The following is a 24,448-nucleotide window of genomic DNA, read 5'->3' as shown; positions in this document are numbered from 1 at the left end:
ATGTTTGGGGTATTTCTGTCTGCACAGTATCTCCTTTAAAAGCTCTGTGTAGATCAGAAAATTTCATCTTTGGCTTTTAATCTGAATTCTGTTTGGCTCAAAACAATATATTTGTCTTCTGCCTTCACTTCTCCCCTTCATTTTTCATAACAGAGACCACATGTGTTTCCAGTAGCTGGCCCGTTTTACCCATAATCCATAAAATCACATTAACTAAGTCACCCTGAATAACTCACCAGAATCACCCAGCACTAGCAGCCAAGTATGGAAGGTAGATCAAAGCAGACCTGAGCATTTATGGAAAGAAATAGAGTGGTGCTGGGACGGACTCTTGCAACCAATGCAATGAGCCAATTTATTGATGCAAGTAGAGCTTTGTCTTCTTAATATTGGGCCACATTTTTATTCCAGTGACCAGCAGTTAACTTGTTCTTGGACAGAAACTCTGCTATAGACTCAAACTCAGAAGCCTTGCCTACGTAAGGAAAACTGAGAGAGTTATTTCTCCATCAGGTATGCCAATATATCTCATTGTCTTGGCACCGTAGTGTACTGGTCCGTGTAGTAACCAGTCCCTCTCCCTACACTGTTAGCAGGAATCTTGCCTTGCCGTTGCATGACGGTAGGAGGTAATAATAGGCTTTCTGTAGCTTCTTCCCCATGCTAACGCATCTGCACAACACAGGGTAAGATTTGGTTCTTGGTACATATTTTTATGTCCTGTATACAATTAAAAAAAAACCTATTAACGTTTCTTCCCACTGCAATTTTTACTCCCCATTAACTCTCTCTCATACATTTTTTATAGTATTGCTTTTATTGTAGGCTACAAAAGAGATAAGCTGTTGCCTGCAGCTAGTATAGACAGCACATCCACCAACAATAATAAAGCAGCTGCAAAGAGGCTTCTGCCTACTCACTATGTTCCCTATACCACATTTATTTCACCAGCTGCCTTTGTAATCCCAGACTTTGTTCAAGTTTATTTTTTAAAGCCTGTTTATTTTTAAAGACTGTATATCAGATTTCTGGCTTCCTGTATATGGTATCCACATGGCCTCTAATTGCAGAGGGATGGATTTGTTGGAGCCTATGGCTTGCAGGAGCAACATTGAAACTGTCTGGGTCTTTAGTGTTGATACCCTGAGGCTATGGAGTGTCCTCTGTTTCTGACCCTGGGAGAAAGAATGTTCCTGTCATAAGGCACAGGATTGGGAGTAAGATCTGAGTTCTAGTAATTGCTCTGCCACATACTTCCTGTGAGATCTTGGACAAATCACTTAAGCTTTCTGGCTCTCACTTTCCCTATCGATAACTGGGAGATATTTACTTACATCACAGGGGGCTTTTGAGTCTTTGGTTACGAATTTTTGTTAGGTGTTAAAAGCCTGGTCTACACTACAGAGAGAGGTTGACATAAGGCAACTTTCATCAACCTAACTCTGTAAGTATCTACACTAAAATGTAGCTCCCACCAATGTAACTCACCCACTACGCCGACTTAATAACTGCACCTCCATGAGAGGCGAAGCGCTTAAGTTGATGTAGTGAGGTCGATGCAGCCTCAGTGTAGACACTGCCTTGCTTACGTTGACTGTTGCTGCCTTTCAGAAACCATCCCACAATGCCTCGCATGGATAGTTTAATTGGTGCAAGCACTCCTGGTAAGGACGCACACTGATGACACAAGTGTTGTGTGGCTGTGTAAAACTGACTCAATTACTGCGGTGGCTGTACGTCGATGTAATTTAGGTCAATTTAAGTTTGCAGTGTAGACTTGCCTTTAGATACGATTGTGATGGGTGTATCAGTGGCTTAAAGTGTCCTATCCCATTGATCAAGGGTTGTGTATTGTGATATTTAATACTAGAGAGTACCAAATGCTGTAATTGTAGGTATTAGTAAAAACCTGTTATGGGAAGAGAGAACAGGGTATTGGATTGGTGACAGAATTTAAAATAACTTGATCAAAATTTTATAGGTGATCTATAAAATTAACATCATCTACCTTACCTCTATTGAGTGGATGCTGCTCAGCACATTACAGGATCAGACCCTTAGCCTATGTTTAATTGTAAAGTGCGTAAGATACTTTTGTAGTTAGGGGTTATATTAAATTATCTGAATTATTATGCCTATTAATTACTGGTATTTGTTTTTTCATTAAAACTCCTGTTGAAATAAAGGGGAAACAGCTGAGATTTGATAAAGCACTTGATCTCATGAATCAGTGGAGTTTTGAATGCACCTATGTGTACGTACACACACTCTTTCTCTCTTATACTTCTTCACTTAGGGCTTAACATTCCTCTCTGGTCTGTGGGATGAGCAGTGCTGCAGGAGATGATTTTCCAAGACATAGACCCTGTCTTGAAAGGAGGATAGAGTCCTGCTGTCTGCTTGTCTGAACACTGCAAACGTTTGTTTGCAGCAATATGTTACTGAGCTCATCAGTGTAAGTTATATATTCAGTTGAATGTGTGTGGTGATATTATGCAACAGTATAATATATGGAAGGATGCAGATGTGTTTCAGGCTGCAGCATATAGCAAATATCTTAGGCACATTAGTCGGAAGCGTGTCCAGCGTTGGTCCAGAATAGCTTTATAAATCAGTTGACTGCAATTTGCAAATGAATGAAAAGTTCTCTGTAGCCATAAGGAAATAAGCAGATCAGTAATGTCTGGAGGGCCTGCTTCACCAGAAGTGGGCCAGTTTGTGAGTCATTTTGCTCTGGCAAACGGCCAGGCTTTGTGTATTCCAGACACCAGATGGGAAGCAATTATGGATGTGACAAGCAGGTCATCTGGCAGACACGCTGTGGACCTGCTGTTGCATAATTTTTGGCGGGAAGAAGAAAACTTTCCTTTTCAAAAAACAACAACCTCTTTCTAGGTAATAGATTCTTCAGAGAAGCCTTTTATTTACTGTGCATGTAGTCCCTTGCTTTGGTTTAGTGTTTGCTTCCCTAGCACTCTCTCTAGCTCTGGCTTTTGCTTCACAAAGGAGCAGGCATTTTTACTGGGTCTGCAGTAAAAGTGATAGATTTGTGTTCGTACCCCATGTAGTTTTCGAGTATTGGCCTGCAGAGTTAACATTAGGTACAAGCAATGCAAATTGGGTCCCAAAAAGTGAAGAGTTCCTTTTTAGGGTCCTGCACTAACTTGGCAAACCTGTATTGATTGCCAGTCCTTTCAGCAGCAGAACTGCAGAGAGAGAAAACTCCTCTCCTGTCCAGATCTCACCCTCCGAGGGTTAGACGAAAGGGGGGAAGAAACTCAGCACCTATCCAGATCTCCCCATCTGATGGCAGGACCAGATGAAGGAAACTCACTGTAAGTCTGGATCACCCTTTCGGGGCCATGTTAAATCTATGTATAGAGTACAGTTCTTTGACTGGCCTGCAAAAGAGGAGTTATGTCACCTGGGACAAATTAGCTTGGCTGACTCCAGCTGAGTTCAACAATAGAGCCCCTCCAACGAATACACATTGCTAATTGCATTACAAAATATGTATTACCCATAAAGAAAGCAATAGAACGTGTATGTCTACACAGCAAAGAAAAACCCATGGCTGGCCCGTGCCAGCTGACTCAGGCTCGTGGGGCTCAGGGTGTGTGATGGGGTGACAACCCCACACAAGACTGAAAGGGGTTATGGTAGCCAGGCTGGCCAATTAATTCCACAGGCTGCACCTGGAGGAAGAGCCAGGGAGCAGGGAACTAATTGGAAGCAGTTTCAGCCACAGGCGCCGACTTTCCAAAGTGCCGGGGGGTGCTCAACCCCCGGCTCTGTCCCAGGCCCTGCCCCCGCTCTCAAGGCCCAACCTCACCCCGCCTCTTCCCACCCAGTTCTGCCCCCTCCTCCAAGCACACCATGTCCTTGCTCCTCCTCTCTTCCCCCCACCCCCAGCCTCCTGCATGCCGCGAAACAGCTGTTCACGGCGGGCGGGAGGCAGGCGCAGGGAAGGAGGGGTGGCGCTGATCCGCGGAGTCCCCCCCCTCACAGGGTCCTAGAGTCCAGGCTCCAGCCTGGCCCAGACGTCTATACACCAATGAAACAGCCCCACAGCCTGAGCCCTGTGAGCCTGAGTCAGCTCGCACAGGCCAACCATGAGTGACTAGTTGCTATGTAGACATACCCTATCAGACCTGGGAAAAAGGAAAACAAACACGTAGCATGTTGCATGAGGTTACTTTTTCAGGGTTGTACTTCAAATTTGAAAAGCCCTCAGAGAGCACACAAAATCTTTCTGCAGGTCGAGAGAGGGGGCAGCTCCTGGTATCTGAGAAGATTTTCACTATTGCATCACCACCACCATGAGGGAGAATGGCAAAACCACTCATGGGTTACCCTGACTTAACTTCCCTACTTTATGTCTTCAATAATGACTCATTAGTGTATGTAGACAGAACCTCCTAAACACTTTGCAATTTGATTTTCCTGAGCTGAGGACTCATGGTGCTCGTATACCATGGTTATATATATGGTTAGAATGGTATATAGTAAATATCTAGATAGTTGCAAAGTTTGAATCCAGATCTGAATACACTCAAAATTCAGGAGAGTTCAGATGAAAAGCTTTGGCTCAGCTCATTGTAGAGACTGACCAGCTCCAGATCTGAACTTTCCCAAAGTTCACAGGCTGGGACAAGGCTTGGATATATAGATTTCATTTGGCCCCATCTCTGTTTGCATAATAGGCTGTGTTTTAACAGATGAACCATATACTGTGCTCAACTGGGGAAGAGCCAGAGCAGATGTTTTTGCCAAATGTCTCTGACTGTAAAAGTGAAAAGGTGGCTGGTAAAGCAAGGAGTGAGATGAGCTTTTGTGATGGGGGCTTGGAAGCCTGAAAAAGGCAGTTTCAAAGGGGAGGGTGAGACCTGTGGCAGAGAGTTTTTAAGGGCTTCTGTAACCTCAGACATCTATAGGGTTCAGCTCCCCACCCCCATCCTGATCCCACCCTGAAAGTTCACGGCACAGTTCTGCCTTGACAGTTCAGTTCAGCCAGCAAGCTTTCAGCTTGGCTCCCTTTGTCACAGTGACCAGGGAGCTCTGCAGAAGGGAAAGAGACAACACCTGCCCTGGCCAGCAGCAGCAGAATGGAAAATAGTGCTGACTTATCTGGTCCAACAAGACTCCCTCCACCTCCTTCAATCTCTATTGCTGTGGGCTCGATGCACTCATGGCAAAGGCAGGCTAATCGTTTTTCAAAGGATGCCCACATCCAGCCCTGCAGGCCGCTCTTCCTGCTCAAGATTAAAAATTAGAAGTCATAATTTCAAAATTTCAAAATAAATTGTTCAGTGATCAGTGTGGATGGTTTAATTATGATGGGGAGGTAATGGGTCTTTAACGGCAATCTATGCCTCCTGTGTCAAACGAATGAGCAACAAGTGGCAAAATAAGCTGCCACTTCAGCGGAATGATCCCAAAGTGACAATCTGAATAGTTACAAAATCGGGCTACAGAGCTGAATGTTCTCAGTGTTTACGGGGCTTTGGATCCACGGTTTTGGTTCTGCCCATTATAGACAGAGGCCATGAAGTTTGCAGCTGAATCTGAATACAGAATCTCCCAATGTTCAGGGGACTTGGCTTGGTCTCTTGGCAATTTTTTACTAGGCCAGTTTATTTCAGGCTCCGTATCCAAACTCTGGAAAGTGTTTGGATCAGGGGTTGGGTTTTGTTCAGACCCATCTCTGAGTAAGATTTCGCTCGATTGCATTAACTGTCCCAACTGGGAAAACATTTCACGTTTATCGATTGTTGTTTTATGGAAATGTTTAATAAATGGAATGGAAGTTATCACATTGCATTAGCTACTCTAGTTTAGTTCCTTAACATGAACACCACAAACCCTTACCTGAACCTCAGCCACACAAGACATCCTCTCTCCGAGTCTCCACTGAACATGAAGAAGGCTGTGTCAGGTATTGAGTTGCCTGAGCAATATGACAGCTGCAAGGCAGGTGAGCTGAATTTTAAAACAAATGATCTCAGACTCAGACCATCTCGAAAGGAATGAACCTTTATTCCAGAGAATCAAATTGAATTCTCTAGGTGATTTGCCAGACTTTGTTGCTCTCCCATGACTGCCTCATTGGAAGGCTGTTCTCTCCCCTCCATCTCCCTCTGCCCTGCCAGAATTGGGAGTGTGGGTGGAAAGCAGCGTTTTGGTTTGATGCAAGTGAAAACCAGCATTTTATTTCTAAGGGTAAAAGTTGGGTCGGGGTAGCTGAGGCCTGGGCATTGATTGGTTCCAGTAATGCTGCCATAGAGATTAAGTGGCATTTCCACTGTCGGCTGGAGTGGGGCTTTCTGAATGACTTCACCCAGGCTGCCTGCGCTGGCTGTGAGTCTTGCCAAGTAGTCCTGGTGATATCTGAGTGAAACTAAGATGCAATCATCCCTGCAGCCACTGCTCTCTGCCACCTCCCACGAGGCCGGGGGTAGTTACATTTCACTTTCTTTGCTTGTCTTTATTTGACTTCAAGATAAAAATCTTGAATTTAAATTTCCAGCCTTGCTTTAGAGCTGTCCCAGTGGAGAGCTTTGGAAAGCATCAGTCACAGGTACTTCCCTTCCCCTCCTCCCTTCCCTTGGTGTTACCGTTGATTCTGGATTCTCCTTCTCTGTAATTCTGCTGCACCGATTGCCATCTCTGTATCACTGCTTATATCTTTTGCTGCCTTAGCAACTTAGTTATAATTTCCTCTCCTCTCACCTCATCTCTTATTATGCCCTTCTCTGTCGCCTACCCGAAATTCCAACAGTATATTTAGAGGGCTGCTGCTCCCCTTTTCACACTGGCAAAAGAGCTTATCTACACAACTGCATCATCCCCAGCCTCAACCAATCTCAGGGTCTCCAATTCATTTCAAGATCCAGTTCAAAACTGCCCTGCTTGTTTTTAGACTCCTTCACAGATTTGCTGTGGTCTCTCCCATGGGTCCTTTCTCTCTCTATTCCCCTTTCAGCTCCCCCTGCTTATGTTTTCTGTTCCTCAACGCAATTTACCACAGTGAGTAGGGTTCTTCTTTGCAGCTTGTGCCATTTGACTCACCCTTCTTGTCTTTCTTTCCCCCAGGCAGGTTCAAGAGAGGCTTGTAGGGTGCCAGGGTGACCAAAGGAAAGTAGGAAAGGATGCATTTCAACTGAATGCTAATGGCACTCCAGGAGATTTTTGGATTTGGCTGCAGCCTGGGGCAATCTGACCAATCTGTTGGCATTTTCATTCTGGGTGAGGGAGAGGGTTCAATTTCTGCAGCAGTTGTTGAAATGCCCCGATGCTGTTCCTGATCACTAGATGCCATGATGATGCAGTTTGGTTATGCTGGGCAGAAAGTTATCTGAGCTAACTAAATGTACAGCAGAGCCCATACCTTGCAAGGAACAGCAGAGAGAGACCAGACAGAGTCAGGGATGTTGATACAGCATTTAGGAGGGGCAGTGGGCTGAATGTTAAACAGCACAAGTTCTGCCCTGGCTATGTTCCACTGCCCTCGACTGAGGGAATGTGAGGCCTGCTCTGGGATTGGTGATGATGTGACTGTCTAGAGACTGGCCTTCTGAAGGACAGACAAGTCTCTAATAAATTCTCTTTTTGACCAAGTGTAGGGTTATTCTAGGTTTTAAACAGAAGATCCTGAGTTCTACTCCCCTCAGATGACATTGAAGTACATGTAGCCAATGTGTGTAGAATAAATGAATGTGAAGCCCTATAATATATGTTCATACTGAAGAGTCAAAAAGCAATTTTGCCCTTATTCTGTCATGCTTCATTTGACTGTTTAATCCTTATATAGCTAGACTGTTGCTTTTCTAGCAGATAAAATGTTGTGGGTCAGATAAAGACAATATATACCTTGTTTTTTTCATACAGAGGAAGGGCTAGGACCACATAAAAGTTATTGCTCACCATTTTTCAGAGTTCAGATGAGGACAAAGGTTGCAATCCCTGACTCCTCATGCAGCTTGGGCAAAATACACATTGGGAGTCCAGATTAAGACTGAGTTGTGCATCTGCTCTCTAAACCATCGCTGAACTTCTAGGGAGTGCAGAGATGGACTGAAATGCTTTAAATCAATATTGAAAGCTACATAAGATACATCACTAACAGGAGACCCTAAAAATGACGAACACACTTAAAACAAACTCTTTGGAAGTCACTGTCTAGACCTGAGTGCAAGGGTCGAGATACTCACCAACAGCTAATGCCCTGTTAGGAACAGAGCTGCCTGGATGCCTTGAATGTAAGCACCAGTTGCTGCAGGTGAGGTTGTGGCTGGTGGTAACAAGGAGGCCTGTGGTTCTGGCTTTAGATGAGATTTGGCAAATTCCTGGGGCTCGGGCTGGGGTTCGGGCTGCTGGCTCCCCTGCTGACGGGGGCAGGGCTCGGGCTGCCAGCCCCTACTGCCCGGCCGCGCTCTCCCTGGGGCTTGGGCTGCCAGCCCCGCGCAGAGCGCTGGGGTTCAGGCTGCCGGCTCCCCCACTGACCGCCGAGACTCGGGCTGCCTGCCCCAACTGCCTGGCCCCGCTCTCCCTGGGGCTCGGGCTGCCGGCTCCCCCGCTGACAGGGGAGGGCTGGGGCTGCCGACTCAAACTGCCCGCTCTCCCCAAGGCTCGGGCTGCCGGCTCCCTGGCTGAGAGGGGAGGGCTCGGGCTGCTGGATCAAACTGCCCGGCCCCGCTCTTCCTGGGGCTCGGGCTGCCGGCTCCCCCGCTGACAGGGGAGGGCTCGGGCTGCCGACTCAAACTGCCCGCTCTCCACGAGGCTCGGGCTGCCGGCTCCCTGGCTGACAGGGGAGGGCTCGGGCTGCCTGCTCAAACTGCCCGGCCCCGCTCTCCCTGGGGCTCGGGCTGTCTGCCCTGCAACTGGGTCCCAGCAGAGTCCTCTGGCCTCCATTAAAGACATTTTTCTTTCGAAGCCCCTGAAACGTTCTGCGAACCCCCAGGGGTTCGCGAACTCCACTTTGGGAACCACTGGACTAGATGATCGTAACACAGGCCAGAGAACTTCACCCAATAATTTCGGCCATGTCACCCATTACTTCTGTTAGAGCTACAACATATCTTTCAGAAAGACACCCAATCTTGATTAAAAAAACTGATTAGAGGATTAGCAAGCTGGGTATTCTTTATGGATCAAATATTGGGAGACTGACGGAAGTCCAGCTCTGTTGAAGTTCTGCTGCAAAACCCCAACTCCACTGAAAGTACTTGAATATTGCTTCAAAAATTGCCAGTAGTTAAGAACTTAACAGCGTTGACATGTGCACTGTTAAGTGTTGACTGAGTCCTAATGTTCATTTGTTATGGATGAGGGCAGTTCAAACCTCTAAAAGATTTTGGGCTAGATTTACTTCTGCTTGCATAGGTAGGTCTAACTTGCCACTGAGGGCCCTGATTTTTGCTGGTGGAATCTGGCCCATTGTTTCTGTCTATTTGCAGACTCAATATGAGACAGCTCATTATATGGTCACATTTGGAAGGTTCTTCACAAACCTAAGGGCTAAAAACTTAATGTTTTGGTTATTTTTTAATTAAAATGTAATTTGTGCATACAATGATGGGAGCCACCAGAAAGCTGCTGGTACATCTTTCACTTTGTATCAGCTCAGTCAGATCATTGGAATTTGATTTATATTTTCCACAGCTCTTTATTAGTACCTAAATCTTAAAAAAAAAATTTAAGTGATCATACTGAAATTCTAGTATACTAGAATCCAAAGTGCTTTGCTAAGTTTAGGAAGAAAGTTCACAGGAATTCAAACAGTAACCTAGTGTTGTCTCATTCAACTGTTAGGCAGATACATTAGCTATTCACGGAAAGTGACATCTGTGAGCGGTTATTTGTTTGAGATATACACTGTTTTTTTTGCAAGCCTCAAAGAGCTTTACAGATTAACAAACTGCAGCCACCTCTGGAGTGCAACATGACAGCCAGCATAATGGTACCAGCAACATTAGACCACGATTTAGGAGCTGAATGTGACTAAGAATACCATGTCTAGTTAAAGCAAAAGGGGAATTTACTAAGTACACCTCTACCCCGATATAACGCTGTCCTTGGGAGCCAAAAAATCTTACTGTGTTATAGGTGAAACCGCGTTATATCGAACTTGCTTTGATCCACCGGAGTGCGCAGCCCCCCCCGCCCCCCGAGCACTGCTTTACCACGTTATATCCGAATTTGTGTTATATCAGGTCACGTTATATCGGGGTAGAGGTGTACATAAGGATGTAATTACCCAAGTTGGAATTTTGCCTGAGGTTATTACCCCTCTTTTTACAAACAGCCTCATGGGATCTTTAATGGCCAACTCTGTTTTGTATCTCATCTGATAGCAGTACAGTGCCTCCAAGGATGAGGCACTGGTTACATTGTGGCTCGGAGTGCTACCTACTGCTTAGTCACAAATAGATCTTTAAGAAGCATCACAGTAAATGGACATTGTAAATATTCAATACTCCCTCAGCAAGGTATCTAACACCTTTCAGGGTTTTCAGATAAGAATGATTTATTCCCAACCTTAGAAACATAACAGTGAAGTTGCAAAAGAATGAGAAAAAAGCCTGAGGGCTCTTGAGCGTTGTTCACCGCAGATATGTCAGTGCTGCTAAGAGACAAACAAATTAGAAAAGAGGTTTCGTTTCTAATGAAAAGAGACATTGGCATTGCACATCAAGGCAAAGATGCATGAAACCATCAGCTACAGTTAAGTATTTTTAACTCTCATATTTCTGAGGTAAAGTTAAGTGGGTCTGTAGAAGGAGTTTTGATATGTCACAGACAGCTGCTGTGGTTGGTATGCAAATTGGACTAGAAACTGTTTTGCATGTTTGCACATGAGAAGTGTGTGCATTGCATATTTTGCTGCTTCCTGTCAAGAGGAAATAGAGCTTCTTATTGAGGCTCTTGATGCTACTACCACTCACGTGTTACTGTCTTCACTGGACCTTTCTCCCGTGATGGAGATGAATGTAGATGATGGGATCTCTAGATGCTTTTAGAAAACTAGCATCAGCACAGCAACCAACCGGATTATTGTCTTGTGCTTCTAATCTGCTAGGAGGACTGAAGTGTAAACCAAACAGCTGCTGGGAGTCGTATGCCAAGCAGGCTATAGCTGTTTTGCTATGAATATAGAGCACATAATGCACATCTCCTCTGGGTACAGAAGATGTTTGTCCTATTTCTTTTAGTTACAAAAAAGTCAGAAAAGGACATGTCATCTGAGGTATAATACACTTGCTATGCTGCTCAGATTACCAGCTTTGTGACCATGCTGTGCAGTTTTGGGGCCCTCATTTGTAAACAGTTATCAGAAAGCCACGCAATTTTCAGATAAATTTAATTTAAAAATGCCACAGGATCTTGCAGAGGTGGTCATTGTCTCAGCACTCACAAAATTAGACTCTGCAAATCACCATATGCTGTTAGAACAGTCCATACAGTGAAAACCTGGCTGAGGGGAGAAGTCATACACTGTGTACTGAAGCTTACTGTATTTGATTAATACATAAGAAAAGGGGTACCCGAACCTGCTCTCTTTAAGGGTGAATTTCCCTTTCAACACAAGAAGCTGAACCTGCACTGGGAGGTGTGAAGTATTCCTTCCAGCACCAGACTCAGTGAATCTTGCCCCGTGTTCCCCCAGGCTAAATACTAGAACAATATCAAGAAGAAACAGGAAAATATTCTATGGGGAAGACATTAAAGTATTAAGGTAATAAAACCAGAATTGTATTTCATTTAGGTCCCTTGTAATCTAAAGCTCCCACTGAGTTGAACGAAGGTAGGACCTAGCTTGTAGCTAATATATGTGGTGGGAGATTTTCCATAGCAAAAACATCCCAAGCTTTTAACGTATCTCTTCTTCACAGGTTGAACACAAAGTCCCTTTCGGGGATTGTTTCCCAAGGATATTAAAGCAAATGACAGACAATTATTTTGCTTTCCTTGATTGTAGGTGGAGGCATATCATTCAGGGTCAGGAATGATTTCCTTAGGTTGGAGGAAGAGACATGATGTGTAACACCCCATACACTATGTATATATCTGTACCAGATGCTCAACAATCACAGAGAATCCTTCCCAGATTTTGCAGTGGGCCCTGTGCATGGGAGGATAGAACTTTGGGAGCCTGCTTTCTGCCTGCACTCAGTTTTAACCAAGGCTGTAACCAGTTAGTGGCATAATTGGTACTAACTTTGGCTTCTGATCCCTCACACGTATAGTAGTAACTGTGGCAGCTGACTGTGTTGTCCTTGCCCAGAGGTCTGTTGGTTTATGTTGTTGACAGGCCCCATAGAAGTGCTTATGTAACCAGGTTGGCCAGTCCTCCTTCCTCCCAGTGTTCTGTGCAGTAGGATGTCCCACAGTGCATTGCTACACATGCTCCTGATTTTGCCATGTGTGCATGACCCATAGAACTCTATCCCTTGCTGAGGTACAATGGGGTAGCTGTTCAGGTTTTCCCAGAATTCACTGGTATGACTCCAGTGAGGCATCTGACAGGTATCGATGTATAAAAACACTCGTCACCTGGTTATGTTGTGAAAAAAGCTGTTGTGTGGACACAGCTCAACTGTATTTGTTGTAACTGGCTCCAATGAGAAGATCAAGACCTTGTATCAAAAACATAGTTGCACTTATAGTGTAGACAGGGCGTTGAGGGGCACTGTGTAGATATGGATGAATGCAGTACAGACAAGATCAGTATGTAACTCATTGCTGAATCTCAGGGCCCTGTTTAAGGCACTCCCAGTAACCCCACAAAGTAGAGCCGCTAATAATTATCTAGACAAATTTTGTTTTATGGTTGAGAATAAAGGGTAAAAAAACTCAACAGAATGTTGTAGTTACCAAACCCCAGCTATTCAAAGCCTAGGGCAGTCATAAATGGGGTCAAATTTAAACCCCAGCACTTGTAAGACTGAAAGTTGACAATACCTCAAGTAACTTGGTGCTTGGAGTACCATCGAAGACTCCTTGGCCCAAAGATTGCTGTAACAGGCTGATCAGCTTGCTAATAGCTGGGAAAGTGCATTACCCTGGCATGCCTATTGTGTCCATTTTGATGGAATATATGGGCCCAAAGGATCAAAGGTGTTAGCATGACCCTGTAGCTGTTCAACATTAAACAGTTTTAAACATGACCTGGGTTTTGGCACACAGAGACCTCAGCCTGCTTATAGCATAGTACGAACACTTAAAATCATTTGTACCATTCATTAAAGATACAGAAAAGAAAGATAAAGAGTTAAAGCATTTGAAATATAAAGTAATAAGTATGGCTTTCATTTTAACAACATCCTGTGTTCCCTTTTCCTTTCTCTGGAGAGAGATTTTGAAAGGAACCCCCTATTTAACAGCCACTTAGATGGTATTAAAGTGGTAAGAACTGTCCTTATGGGGAAAAAGAGAAGACATTAGCTCTTGTCTACACGACACAGTTTTGTCAACAAAAGTCAGCTTTCGTCGACAAAACAGTGGAGGTGTACACACTACAATGCTCCTCCTGCCGATTTAACTCGCCTGCTACACTGACAAAATAAAACCATCTCCATGAGAGGCGTAGAGCTTTTTGCAACAAAGTTAGATTGACTCAGTGTCAGTGCACACATTGTGCCTGCTTACATCACCCTAATTGGCCACCAGGAAGTGTTCCACAATGCCCATCATGACCACTCTGGTCAGCAGTTTGAACTCTGCTGCCCTGAAGGTACACAGGCATGTGCTCCCCCCCCCATTTAAAGGCCCAGGAATTTTTGTAATTCCTTTTCCTGTTTGCTTGGTGTGCACAGTTCACACTGCATCTTCCCGGCTTTCCACAGTAGAGTACATTGGAGCTGTTGGATCTGCTGGCTCTGTGGGGAAAGGAGGCTGTGCAGTCACAGCTTCATTCCAGTTGTAGGAACTTTGTACCTAAGGGCCAATTGCTAGTGGCATGCAGGAGAAAGGGCACAAAAGGGGGACACAGCACTGCTGTGCTAAGATCAAGGAGCTGAGGCAGGCGTACCAGAAGGCAAGGGAGGCCAACCGTTACTCTGGTGCAGTACTGAAGACATGCTGCCTCTACAAGGAGCTGCACGCCATCCTCTGTGATTACCCCACCTCAACCACCAAGAACCCTGTGGATACTTTGGGAAGACTGGAGGCAGCGGCCAGTGGAGTCAACCCCGAGAACCATAGGCGCCGACTCCGTGGGTGCTGGAGCCCCCACAGGGAAAAATTAGCTCCTCTGGCCCCCTCCTCACCTTCTCCTCCCCAGTGCGTGCTGGGTCCTCGCTCCTCTCCCTCCCTCCCAGAGCTTCCTGCCTGCCGCCTAACAGCTGTTTGGCAGTGCTTAGGACTTTCCGGGAGGGAGGGGAAGGAGGGGGGATGCGGTGTGCTCAGGGGAGGAGGTGGAGAAGAGGTGGGGACTTGTGGGGAAGGGAGTGGAATGGGGGTGGGGAGAGGGTGGGGGGGCGTCGAGCACCCAGTGGGCAGAGGGGAAGTTGGCACCTATGCTGAGAACGAAGTGATAGATGAGGAACTGGAGTTGGAGGAGGATGTGGAACACACAACAGGGTCGTCCGGTGGCATGGCGAGTCAGGATCTCTTTTTGAGTCCGGAGTGGTCTAGTCAGTCCCTGCTCTCCAGCTCTGGCATGCCTGAAGCAGGAGACATAAGCTCTGGTAAGCACACATTTTGCTTTGATATTGCAGGATGAGAGGAGATTGAGTTCTCATGTACTTTGTTGTATGGTAGAGGAGGGATAAGGGATAGAAATTAACAAATAGGCTCTGCAGCTACGCAGTGGGTGGGGGGCCTGGCGGAAAAGTTTGTTAACATACACCGGGTTCGATTACCCCAGCCTGTGGAAAAGGGTGCCAATATACAGAATAGTCTCCCTAGTCACTTGTAGTAACCCTCTTTGCAAACCATCCAGAACCTTTGTCCCTTCTTACCCATTCCTCACCCCACCGAACTCAGCATTTTCTAGACTCTCGCCGAGCTGTGTGCTAGCCAAGGCACAGTGTGTGTAACTTTTGTGATTCATGGCTGTGAGCAAATTCACAATACTGTCTCTGTTCATTGTTGCTTTGGCTTCTGCAGCTGTGCCCTTGAGGACCCACTCCTCCATACCGGCGGAGTGCCTCCATCAGATAAGGCAGTGAACCAGGAGGAGTAAGGAGGATATGATTCGCTCAGTGCTGCAGTCAACAGATGTAGCACATAGTGAAACAGGAGCGTGGAGGGAGACAATTTAATGAAAGACTCAGGCTGGATAGTCTGGAAAGGACATGGGCAGGAATGGATGATAAAGCTACTAGAGGGCCACACAGAGATGCTCAAGTCTCTCATTACATCTGTGCTTGACTCCCCCTACAGCCAATACAGAACTCTGTTCCATGCCCTTCCCAAACTCCCCCACCACATTCCTCTCATGTTCCCAGTTCCCTCACAGTAACCTGTGCACTCACCCTTAGCGACTGGTTTCACAATGAAAGCTGGAGTTACACGCAGCTCTGAGAGCCATAACCGAGAGACTGTTCTTTATTACCATGGCCTCTGTTTGACAAAATTCTTGTGTTTTGTCCTATTGTTAAACTTTAGTCTTTGAAATAAAATAAGTCTTTATTTATGTCATACGTATGTCCATCAGTGCTAACATTCAAACACAGGGACTAGAGGCAGGAATATTTACTCAGTACTATTAATGCTCAGGAATCAAGCACTACCGGGATAATTCAAGGCGACAAGCAAACATTGCCTGGCCGAAAGCATCACATACACACACGTTACTGGGAATCATTGTCAAAATGCTCCTTCAAAGCCTCCCTTATTCAAATAGCCACCTGCTGTATCTCTCTAATGGCTCTGGTATCTGACTGCTCAAAATCAGTAGCCACCTCAGTGCTCTCCCCCTGGGGAAGCGTTCCCCCCTTTGCTTCCCAAATGTTATGTAGAGCACAGCAGGCTGCAATGTCCATCGGAATATTTTTTTTCTCATTGAGGTCTAACCTGCCAGAAAGGCAGCACCAGTGACCTTTTAATCAGCCAAAGGCATGTTCAATGGTCATTCGGCACCTGCTGAGCCTGTTGTTGAAGCGCTCATTGCTGCTGTCTAGGTTTCCGGTGTAAGGCTTCATGAGCCATGAGAGCCAGGGGTAGGCTGGGTTCCCAGGATCACAATTGGCATTTCCACATCCCCCCTTTGAATCTTCTGGTCCAAAAAGAAAGTCCCTGCTTGCAGCTTTCTATACAGGCCAGTGTTCCTAAAGATGTGTGCGTCATACACCTTTCCTGACCAACTGACATTGATGTCAGTGAAACGGGCTAGGTGATCCACCACTGTGTGCAAGACCATAGAGAAGTAGCCCTTCCAGCTGATATACTCCATCGCAAGATGGTCTGGGGCCAAAATTGGGATATGCATTCAACCTATCGCCCCCGCCACAGTTAGGGAATCCTATTGCTTCAAAGCCATCAAGTATTTCCTGCACATGACTGAAAGTCACAGTCCTTCATAGCAGGAGGCGAGTAATGGCCTTGCACACTTGCATCACCGCAGGCCTTCACCTTCCCCCCCCCCCCATGGACTTTCCAACTCCAAACTGATTCGCGATTGACTGGTAGCAGTCTGGAGTTGCCAGCTTCTACACAGCGATCACCACTCACTTTTCCACAGTGAAGACAGCTCTCATTCTGGTGTCCTTTCAGTGCTGGGGCGAGTTCCACACACAGTTCCAGAAAGGTGGATTTGCACATCCAAAAGTTCTAGAGCGACTGCTTGTCACTCCACTGCTTGTCATCGATGCAATCCCATCACTCGATGCTTGCTTCCCGAGCCTGGTACCATCGGTCCACTGTGTGCAGCTGCTCTGTGAATGCCAACAGCAATCTTGAATTGTTTCTTTCCATGGCACACAGCAGGGCAGGTGCCACTGATTCACTTTCTGATTCACAATTCATGAAATACTGCACGACCAGCCAGGTTGTGTTCATAATGCTCATCACCAGATTGGTCAGCAGTTCAGGAGCCATGCTTTCAGGCAGAGATGGCAGGCACACAGTTAACATGGGGTTTTGAAAAATGGCACAAAACGAAGTCAGAAGCCCATGGAATGATGGGATGGAAAGAACTGCATCATGGGATGGTGAGCATGCCCCCATGATGCACTGTGATCCATTCCCAGAGCTCCCAGCAGCAGAAGGTGGCGAGTTGTATAGTGGGTAGCTACCCATGATGCAACGCTCTCTCTGTCAATGCAAAGGCACCGACTGTGGACATGCTCCACCAACACAAGGAGCATTGTGTGGATATGCACAACTGATGTAATTAAAACGGCTTATGATCATTGATGTAACTTAAGTCAACTTAACTGTAGTGTATAAATGGCCTTAGCTGAGATGGGCGTGAGCTGTTGTTGCTGTTGCTAAAGTTCAAACTAGGGCTGTCAAGTGATTTTTAAAAAAATTAAAAAAATTAATCATGATTAATTGCGCTGTTAAACAATAATAGAATACCATTTATATAAATATTTTTGGATGTTTTCCACATTTTTCAAATATATTGATTTCAATTACAACATGGAATACGAAGTGCACAATGCTCACTTTATATTTATTTTTATTATAAATATTTGCACTGTAAAAATAAAATAAGTAGTATTTTTCAATTCACTTAATACAAGTACTGTAGTGCAATCTCTTTATTGTGAAAGTTGAACTTACAAATGTAGTTATGTACAAAAATAACTGCATTCAAAAATAAAACAATGTAAAACTTTAGAGCCTACAAGTCCACTCAGTCCTACTTCTTGTTCAGCCAATTGCTCAGACAGACACATTTGTTTATGTTTGCAGGAGATAATTGTAACCCCCAATGAGATTACCTAGATTCCTGGGGCTCTGTCTGCTGGCAGCTCAGGGAGATGCACACTGTCTCTGGTAGGGAGGAGGAGCCAAGGAAGCCTCAGAGTCTGCCCAGCACCCAATAGGGAGTGAGATGCCCTTCCCAGGGAGCTCAGGAAAGGGGAGCAGCCATTTTTTGAGGCACTCTGGAGCCAGCCAGAGCAAGGGCAGGACTGGCTGTGTGGGGAGCTGGTGAGTCCCAGGCCTCCATGCAGGGTTCCCCCTGAGAACTGGCCTCTAGGGACCTGAAAGCAAGATCCCTCAGCTGGGCTTTTCCCTCTCCACTGATGACTCCCAGTTTGTAGAGTTTTTCTGGGACACTTCCCCAGACAGGCTGAGTTAGCCCTCCAGCTCCCTAGGTGAGACCAGTCACCACATGGTCAGCTCTGCTCTGGCTGCTAGTCCAGGGCTACTGCCTGCTGTGAGTGTGTCTGGATGCTGGGCTAGGAGACTACAGTTTGGATTTTAGTGTAGTTGTGTAATCTGCACCTTGAGCCCTGCACCCATTTGTGGTGAGGGGAAATCCTAGGACCAGAAGCATCCTGACTCCTGCCTCAAGAGGATACCTGCCAGCAGATATCAGCCACTCTTCCGTGACTGAGGAGTCCAGAGTCATCTCTGAACCTGAGGATCATTCATGGAGTTTGTGAGTGCACCATCTTTTAGTTAGGGAAATTGTTTTGGGGACCCCCTACTCCCTGAACTGTGTCCTCAAGCCAGGGAGTAAGGGTTTGGGGATTTTATAACCTGCTGTGTATTAAACCTGTGGAGGGACTTCCCACCTCCCCCCACTTGTGAGTCCTTTGGGCTGTACTGAACCCAGTCAGCCACACTGCTAAACCATTGCAGAGAAGATATCGTGGTCATAGGTCATCAAGGGCCCCAACAAAGTCCGCGTACCAACGGGACACTAAACTTACATTTGCTACATCAGGTCACGTGATTGGGGAAAGTCACGGGTATTATTAGTGTGAGCACTGGTGACCCTAAGAATAGTGTTTTACCCTGTTATGTTATATTTGTCTCCTGTTTAATATAATTACTGTGTTGAATATATGGTATGTATTTGTGTTATTTCTTGGGAGTCTCCAACTATCTGGCAAGTAAGTGGGGCTTACCTTGTGGTTAGAATTTTCCTCCCAAGCCGCCTGGTGACCCTGCCAGGAAGGAGCGAGGGGGGTGGAGGCACCTTCAAATAAATTCATAGGGAAAAATAAAGAAGATACACCCTGCTGAGTGGGTGGCGTGATCCAGAAGAACCCAGACCTGTCCATCAAAACCTGTAAGCAGATTGGCATTAAAGAAGGTAACCGAGTGGAGAGGGGGTGCTACATAATGCTGCCCGCTTTTTGTTTACGTCACCTGAAAGTGAGAACAGGCGTTCTCATGGCACTGTTGTAGCCGGCATTGCAAGATATTTACGTACCAGATGTGCTAAAGATTTGTATGTCCCTTCATGCTTCAGCCACCATTCCAGAGGACATGTGCCATGCTGATGATAGGCTCATCATCTGAGTCAGATGTCACCAGCAGAAGGCTGATTTTCTTTTTTGGTGATTCGGGTTCTGTAGTTTCCGCATCAGAGCGTTGCTCTTTTAAGACTTCCACACCCTGCCCCTCTCAGATTATGGAAGGCACTTCAGATTCCTAAATCTTGGGTCAAGTGCTGTAGCTATCTTTAGAAATCTCACATGGGTACCTTCTTTGCGTTTGTCAAATCTGCAGTGAAAGTGTTCTTAAAATCAACAACATGCTGGGTCAGCATCCGAGACTGCTTAACATGAAATATATGGCAGAATATTTTTGCCATACACAGAGCAGGAGACATACTATTCTCCCCCAAGGAGTTCAGTTACAAATTAATTAACACATTATTTTTGTTAATGAGCATCATCAGCATGAAAGCATGTCCTCCGGAATGGTAGCCAAAACATGAAGGGTCATATGAATGTTTAGCATATCTGGTACGTAGATACCTTGCAATGCTGGCTACAAAGTGCCATGCAAACGTCTGTTCTCACTTTCAGGTGACACTGTAAATAAGAAGCAGGCAGCATTATCTCCCGTAAATGTAAACAAACTTGTTTCTCTTAGGGTATGTCTACACTATGAAATTAGGTCGAATTTATAGAAGCCGGTTTTATAGAAATCGGTTATATACAGCCGATTGTGTGTGTCCCCACATAAAATGCTCTAAGTGCTCTAGTCGGCGGACTGCGTCCACAGTACCGAGGCTAGCGTCAACTTCTGGAGCATTGCACTATGGGTAGCTATCCCACAGTTCCCGCAGTCTCCGCCGCCCATTGGAATTCTGGGTTGAGATCCCAATGCCTGAATGATGCAAAACAGTGTCGCGGGGGGTTCTGGGTACATGTCATCAGGCCCCTCCCCCTCCATCACAGCAACGGCAGACAATAGATTCACGCCTTTTTACCTGGGTTACCTGTGCAGACAACATACCACGGCAAGCATGGAGCCCGCTCAGCTCAGCTCACCGTCACCATATGTCATCTGGGTGCCGGCAGACGTGGTACTGCATTGCTACACAGCAGCAGCAGCTAACTGCCTTTTGGCGGTAGATGGTGCAGCATGACTGGTAGCCTTCATCGGCGATCTGGGTGCTGGCAGCCGTAGGGCTGCATTGCACCAGCCCTTTGCCTTTTGGCAGTAGATGGTGTATTACGATTGGTAACCGTCGTTGTCGTACAGCAGTGGCTGGAACTCGGTATGTCCCCCAGTCCCCCATCCCCCCAGTCATATTCTGCTGCCTTCACAATGACGATGATGGCTATCAGTCGTAGTATGCCATTTTCTGCCAAGCGCCCAGTATTTTCTGCTAAGCAGTCAGAAGAGGCCGAGGGCGATCTGGGTGCTGGCAGACGTGGGGCTGGCAGACGTGGGGCTGCATTGCACACAGCAGCAGCCCCTTGCCTTTTGGTAGAAGATGGTATATTACGACTGGTATCCATCATCATCATATTGCAGTGGCTGTCGATCAGGGGCACCTGGGCAGACATGCTCAGTCCTAGCGAACAGTCTTGACGATGATGATGGCTATCAATCATAGTATGCTATTTTCTGCCAAGCGCCCAGTATTTTCTGCCAAGCACCCAGAAGATGCCGAGGGCTATCAGTCATGCTGCACCGTCATTTGCCAGCTTAAGATGTAAAAAATAGATTTGTTCTGTATTCATTTGCTTCCCCCTCCCTCCGTGAAATCAACGACCTGCTAAACCCAGGGTTTTGAGTTCAATCTTTCTGTGTGACAGTTGTTTGTGTTTCTCCCCGATGCACAGCCACCTTTGTTGATTTTAATTCCCTGTACCTGTACTTCATGTCGTCACTCGCCCCTCCCTCCCTCCCTCCGTCCGTCAGATACTAGTTTCGCGCCTTTTTTCAGACCAGACGCCATAGCTAGCACTGGGATCATGGAGCCCGCTCAGATCACCGCGGCAATTATGAGCGCTATGAACACCACGCGCATTGTCCTGGAGTATATGCAGAGCCAGGACATGCCAAAGCAAAACCAGGACCAGCCGAGGAGGCGATTGCAGCGCGGCAACGAGAGTGATGAGGAAATTGACATGGACATAGACCTCTCACAAGGCACAGGCCCCAGCAATGTGGAAATCATGGTGTTACTGGGGCAGGTTCATGCCGTGGAATGCCGATTCTGGGCCCAGGAAACAAGCACAGACTGGTGGGACCGCATCGTGCTGCCGGTGTGGGACGATTCCCAGTGGCTGCGAAACTTTCGCATGCGTAAGGGCACTTTCATGGAACTTTGTGACTTGCTTTCCCCTGCCCTGAAGCGCCAGAATACCAGGATGAGAGCAGCCCTCACAGTTGAGAAGCGAGTGGCGATAGCCCTGTGGAAGCTTGCAATGCCAGACAGCTACCGGTCAGTGGGGAATCAATTTGGAGTGGGCAAATCTACTGTGGGGGCTGCTGTGATCCACGTTGCCAGGGCAATGAAAGACCTAGTGATATCAAGGGTAGTGACTCTGGGAAACGTGCAGGCCATAGTGGATGGCTTTGCTGCAATGGGATTCCCAAACTGTGGTGAGGCGATAGACGGAACCCATATCCCTATCTTGTCACCGGAGCACCAAGCCACCGAGTACATAAACCTCAAGGGGTACTTTTCAATGCTGCTGCAAGCCCTGGTGGATCACAAGGGACGTTTCACCAACATCAACGTGGGATGGCCGGGAAAGGTACATGATGCTCGCGTCTTCAGGCACTCTGGTCTGTTTCGAAAGCTGGAGGAAGGGACTTTCTTCCCAGACCAGAAAATAACTGTTGGGATGCATCCGAAGAAGTGGGTTGTAGCCCACGAAAGCTTATGCTCTAATAAATTTGTTAGTCTCTAAGGTGCCACAAGTACTCCTGTTATTTTTGTGAAATGCCTATCGTGATCCTTGGGGACCCAGCCTACCCCTTAATGCCATGGCTCATGAAGCCGTACACAGGCAGCCTGGACAGTAGTCAGGACCTGTTCAACTACAGGCTGAGCAAGTGCCGAATGGTGGTGGAATGTGCATTTGGGCGTTTAAAAGTGCGCTGGCGCAGCTTACTGACTCGCTCAGACCTCAGCGAAAAGAATATCCCCATTGTTATTGCTGCTTGCTGTGTGCTCCACAATATCTGTGAGAGTAAGGGGGAGACATTTATGGCGGGGTGGGAGGTTGAGGCAAATCGCCTGGCCGCTGATTACGTGCAGCCAGACACCAGGGCAGTTAGAAGAGCACAGCAGGGCGCGGTGTGCATCAGAGAAGCTTTGAAAACGAGTTTTGTGACTGGCCAGGCCACGGTGTGAAACTTCTGTTTGTTTCTCCTTGATGAACCCTCCGCCCCCCCCACCCGGTTCACTCTACTTCCCTGTAAACCAACCACTCCACCCAATTCTCTGGGATGATCACTTCACCCCTCCCCCCACCGCGTGGCTAACAGCGGGGAACATTTCTGTTCAGCAGAGCAGGAACAGGCACCTCTGAATGTCCCCTTAATAAAATCGCCCCATTTCAACCAGGTGACCGTGAATGATATCACTTTCCTGAGGATAACAAAGAGCGATAAGGAATGGATGTTGTCTGCATGCCAGCAAACACCGGGACCATACGCTGCCATGCTTTGTTATGCAATGATTCCAGACTACGTGCTACTGGCCTGGTGTGGTAAAGTGTCCTACCATGGTGGACGGGATAAGGCAGCCTTCCCCAGAAACCTTTTGCAAAGGCTTTGGGAGTTCATGAAGGAGAGCTTTCTGGAGATGTCCCTGGAGGATTTTCGCTCCATCCCCATACACGTTAACAGACTTTTCCAGTAGCTGTACTGGCCGCGATTGCCAGGGCAAATTAATCATTAATCATTAAACACGCTTGCTTTTAAACCATGTGTAATATTTACAAAGGTACACTGACCAGAGGTCCCCTGTGTGCCCTCAGGGTCTGGGAGCACGCCTTGGGTGAGTTCAGGGGTTACTGGTTCCAGGTCCAGGGTGATAAACATATCCTGGCTGTTGGGGAAACCGGTTTCTCCGCTTCCTTGCTACTGTGAGCTATCTACATTATCTCCATCCTCATCTTCCTCGTACCCCGAACCGCTTCCCTGTGTGTTTCTCCAGTGACGGAGTCATAGCACACGGTTGGGGTAGTGGTGGCTGCACCCCCTAGAATGACATGCAGCTCCGCGTAGAAGCGGCATGTTTGCGGCTCTGCCCCGGACCTTCCGTTTGCTTCTCTGGCTTTGTGGTAGGCTTGCCTTAGCTCCTTAATTTTCATGCGGCACTGCTGTGTGTCCCTGTTATGGCCTCTGTCCTTCATGGCCTTGGAGACCTTTTCTAATATTTTGCCATTTCGTTTACTGCTACGGAGTTCAGCTAGCACTGATTCATCTCCCCATATGGCGAGCAGATCCCGTACCTCCCGTTCGGTCCATGATGGAGCTCTTTTGCGATCCTGGGACTCCATCACGGTTACTTGTGCTGATGAGCTCTGCGTGGTCACCTGTGCTCTCCATGCTGAGCAAACAGGAAATGAAATTCAAACGTTCGCGGGGCTTTTCCTGTCTACCTGGTCAGTGCATCTGAGTTGAGAGTGCTGTCCAGAGCGGTCACAATGAAGCACTGTGGGATAGCTCCCGGTGGCTAATAACGTTGAATTCCGTCCACACTACCCCAATTCCGACCCGCTAAGGCCGATTTTATCACTAATCCCCTCGTCGGAGGTGGAGTAAAGAAACCGGTTTAAAGGGCCCTTTAAGTTGAAAGAAAGGGCTTCGTCGTGTGAACGTGTCCAGGCTTAATTCGATTTAATGCTACTAAAGTCGACCTAAACTCGTAGTGTAGACCAGGCCCCAGTGATTGGCTGCATAAGAAGTAGGACTGAGTGGACTTGTAGACTCTAAAGTTTTACATTGTTTTGTTTTTGAGTGCAGTTATGTAACAAAAAAAAAAATCTACATTTGTAAGTTGCGCTTTCACAATAAGGAGATTGAACTACAGTACTTGTATGAGATGAATTGAAAAATACTATTT

The 24,448-nt window shown here is 46.7% G+C and overlaps 1 protein-coding gene across 1 annotated transcript in view; it reads right to left on the bottom strand.

Moving 5' to 3' along the window:
• Positions 1-4,975: 4,975 nt before the first annotated feature.
• The window catches only part of VXN (vexin), a 46,487-nt gene continuing 27,014 nt past the window's right edge, over positions 4,976-24,448 (bottom strand). Inside the window, exon 6 of the mRNA XM_026659712.2 lies at positions 4,976-5,252. Within this exon, the coding sequence (XP_026515497.2) occupies positions 4,976-5,252 (277 nt within the window). The remainder of the gene's footprint in view (positions 5,253-24,448) is intronic.

Source organism: Terrapene carolina, unplaced genomic scaffold (genome assembly GCF_002925995.2).
Source record: "Terrapene carolina triunguis isolate 2854851 unplaced genomic scaffold, T_m_triunguis-2.0 Scaffold58, whole genome shotgun sequence".
Lineage (NCBI taxonomy): Eukaryota > Metazoa > Chordata > Testudines > Emydidae > Terrapene > Terrapene triunguis.
The sequence above is the reverse complement of the archived record's forward strand: the minus strand, read 5'-3'. Positions and strand labels throughout refer to the sequence as shown.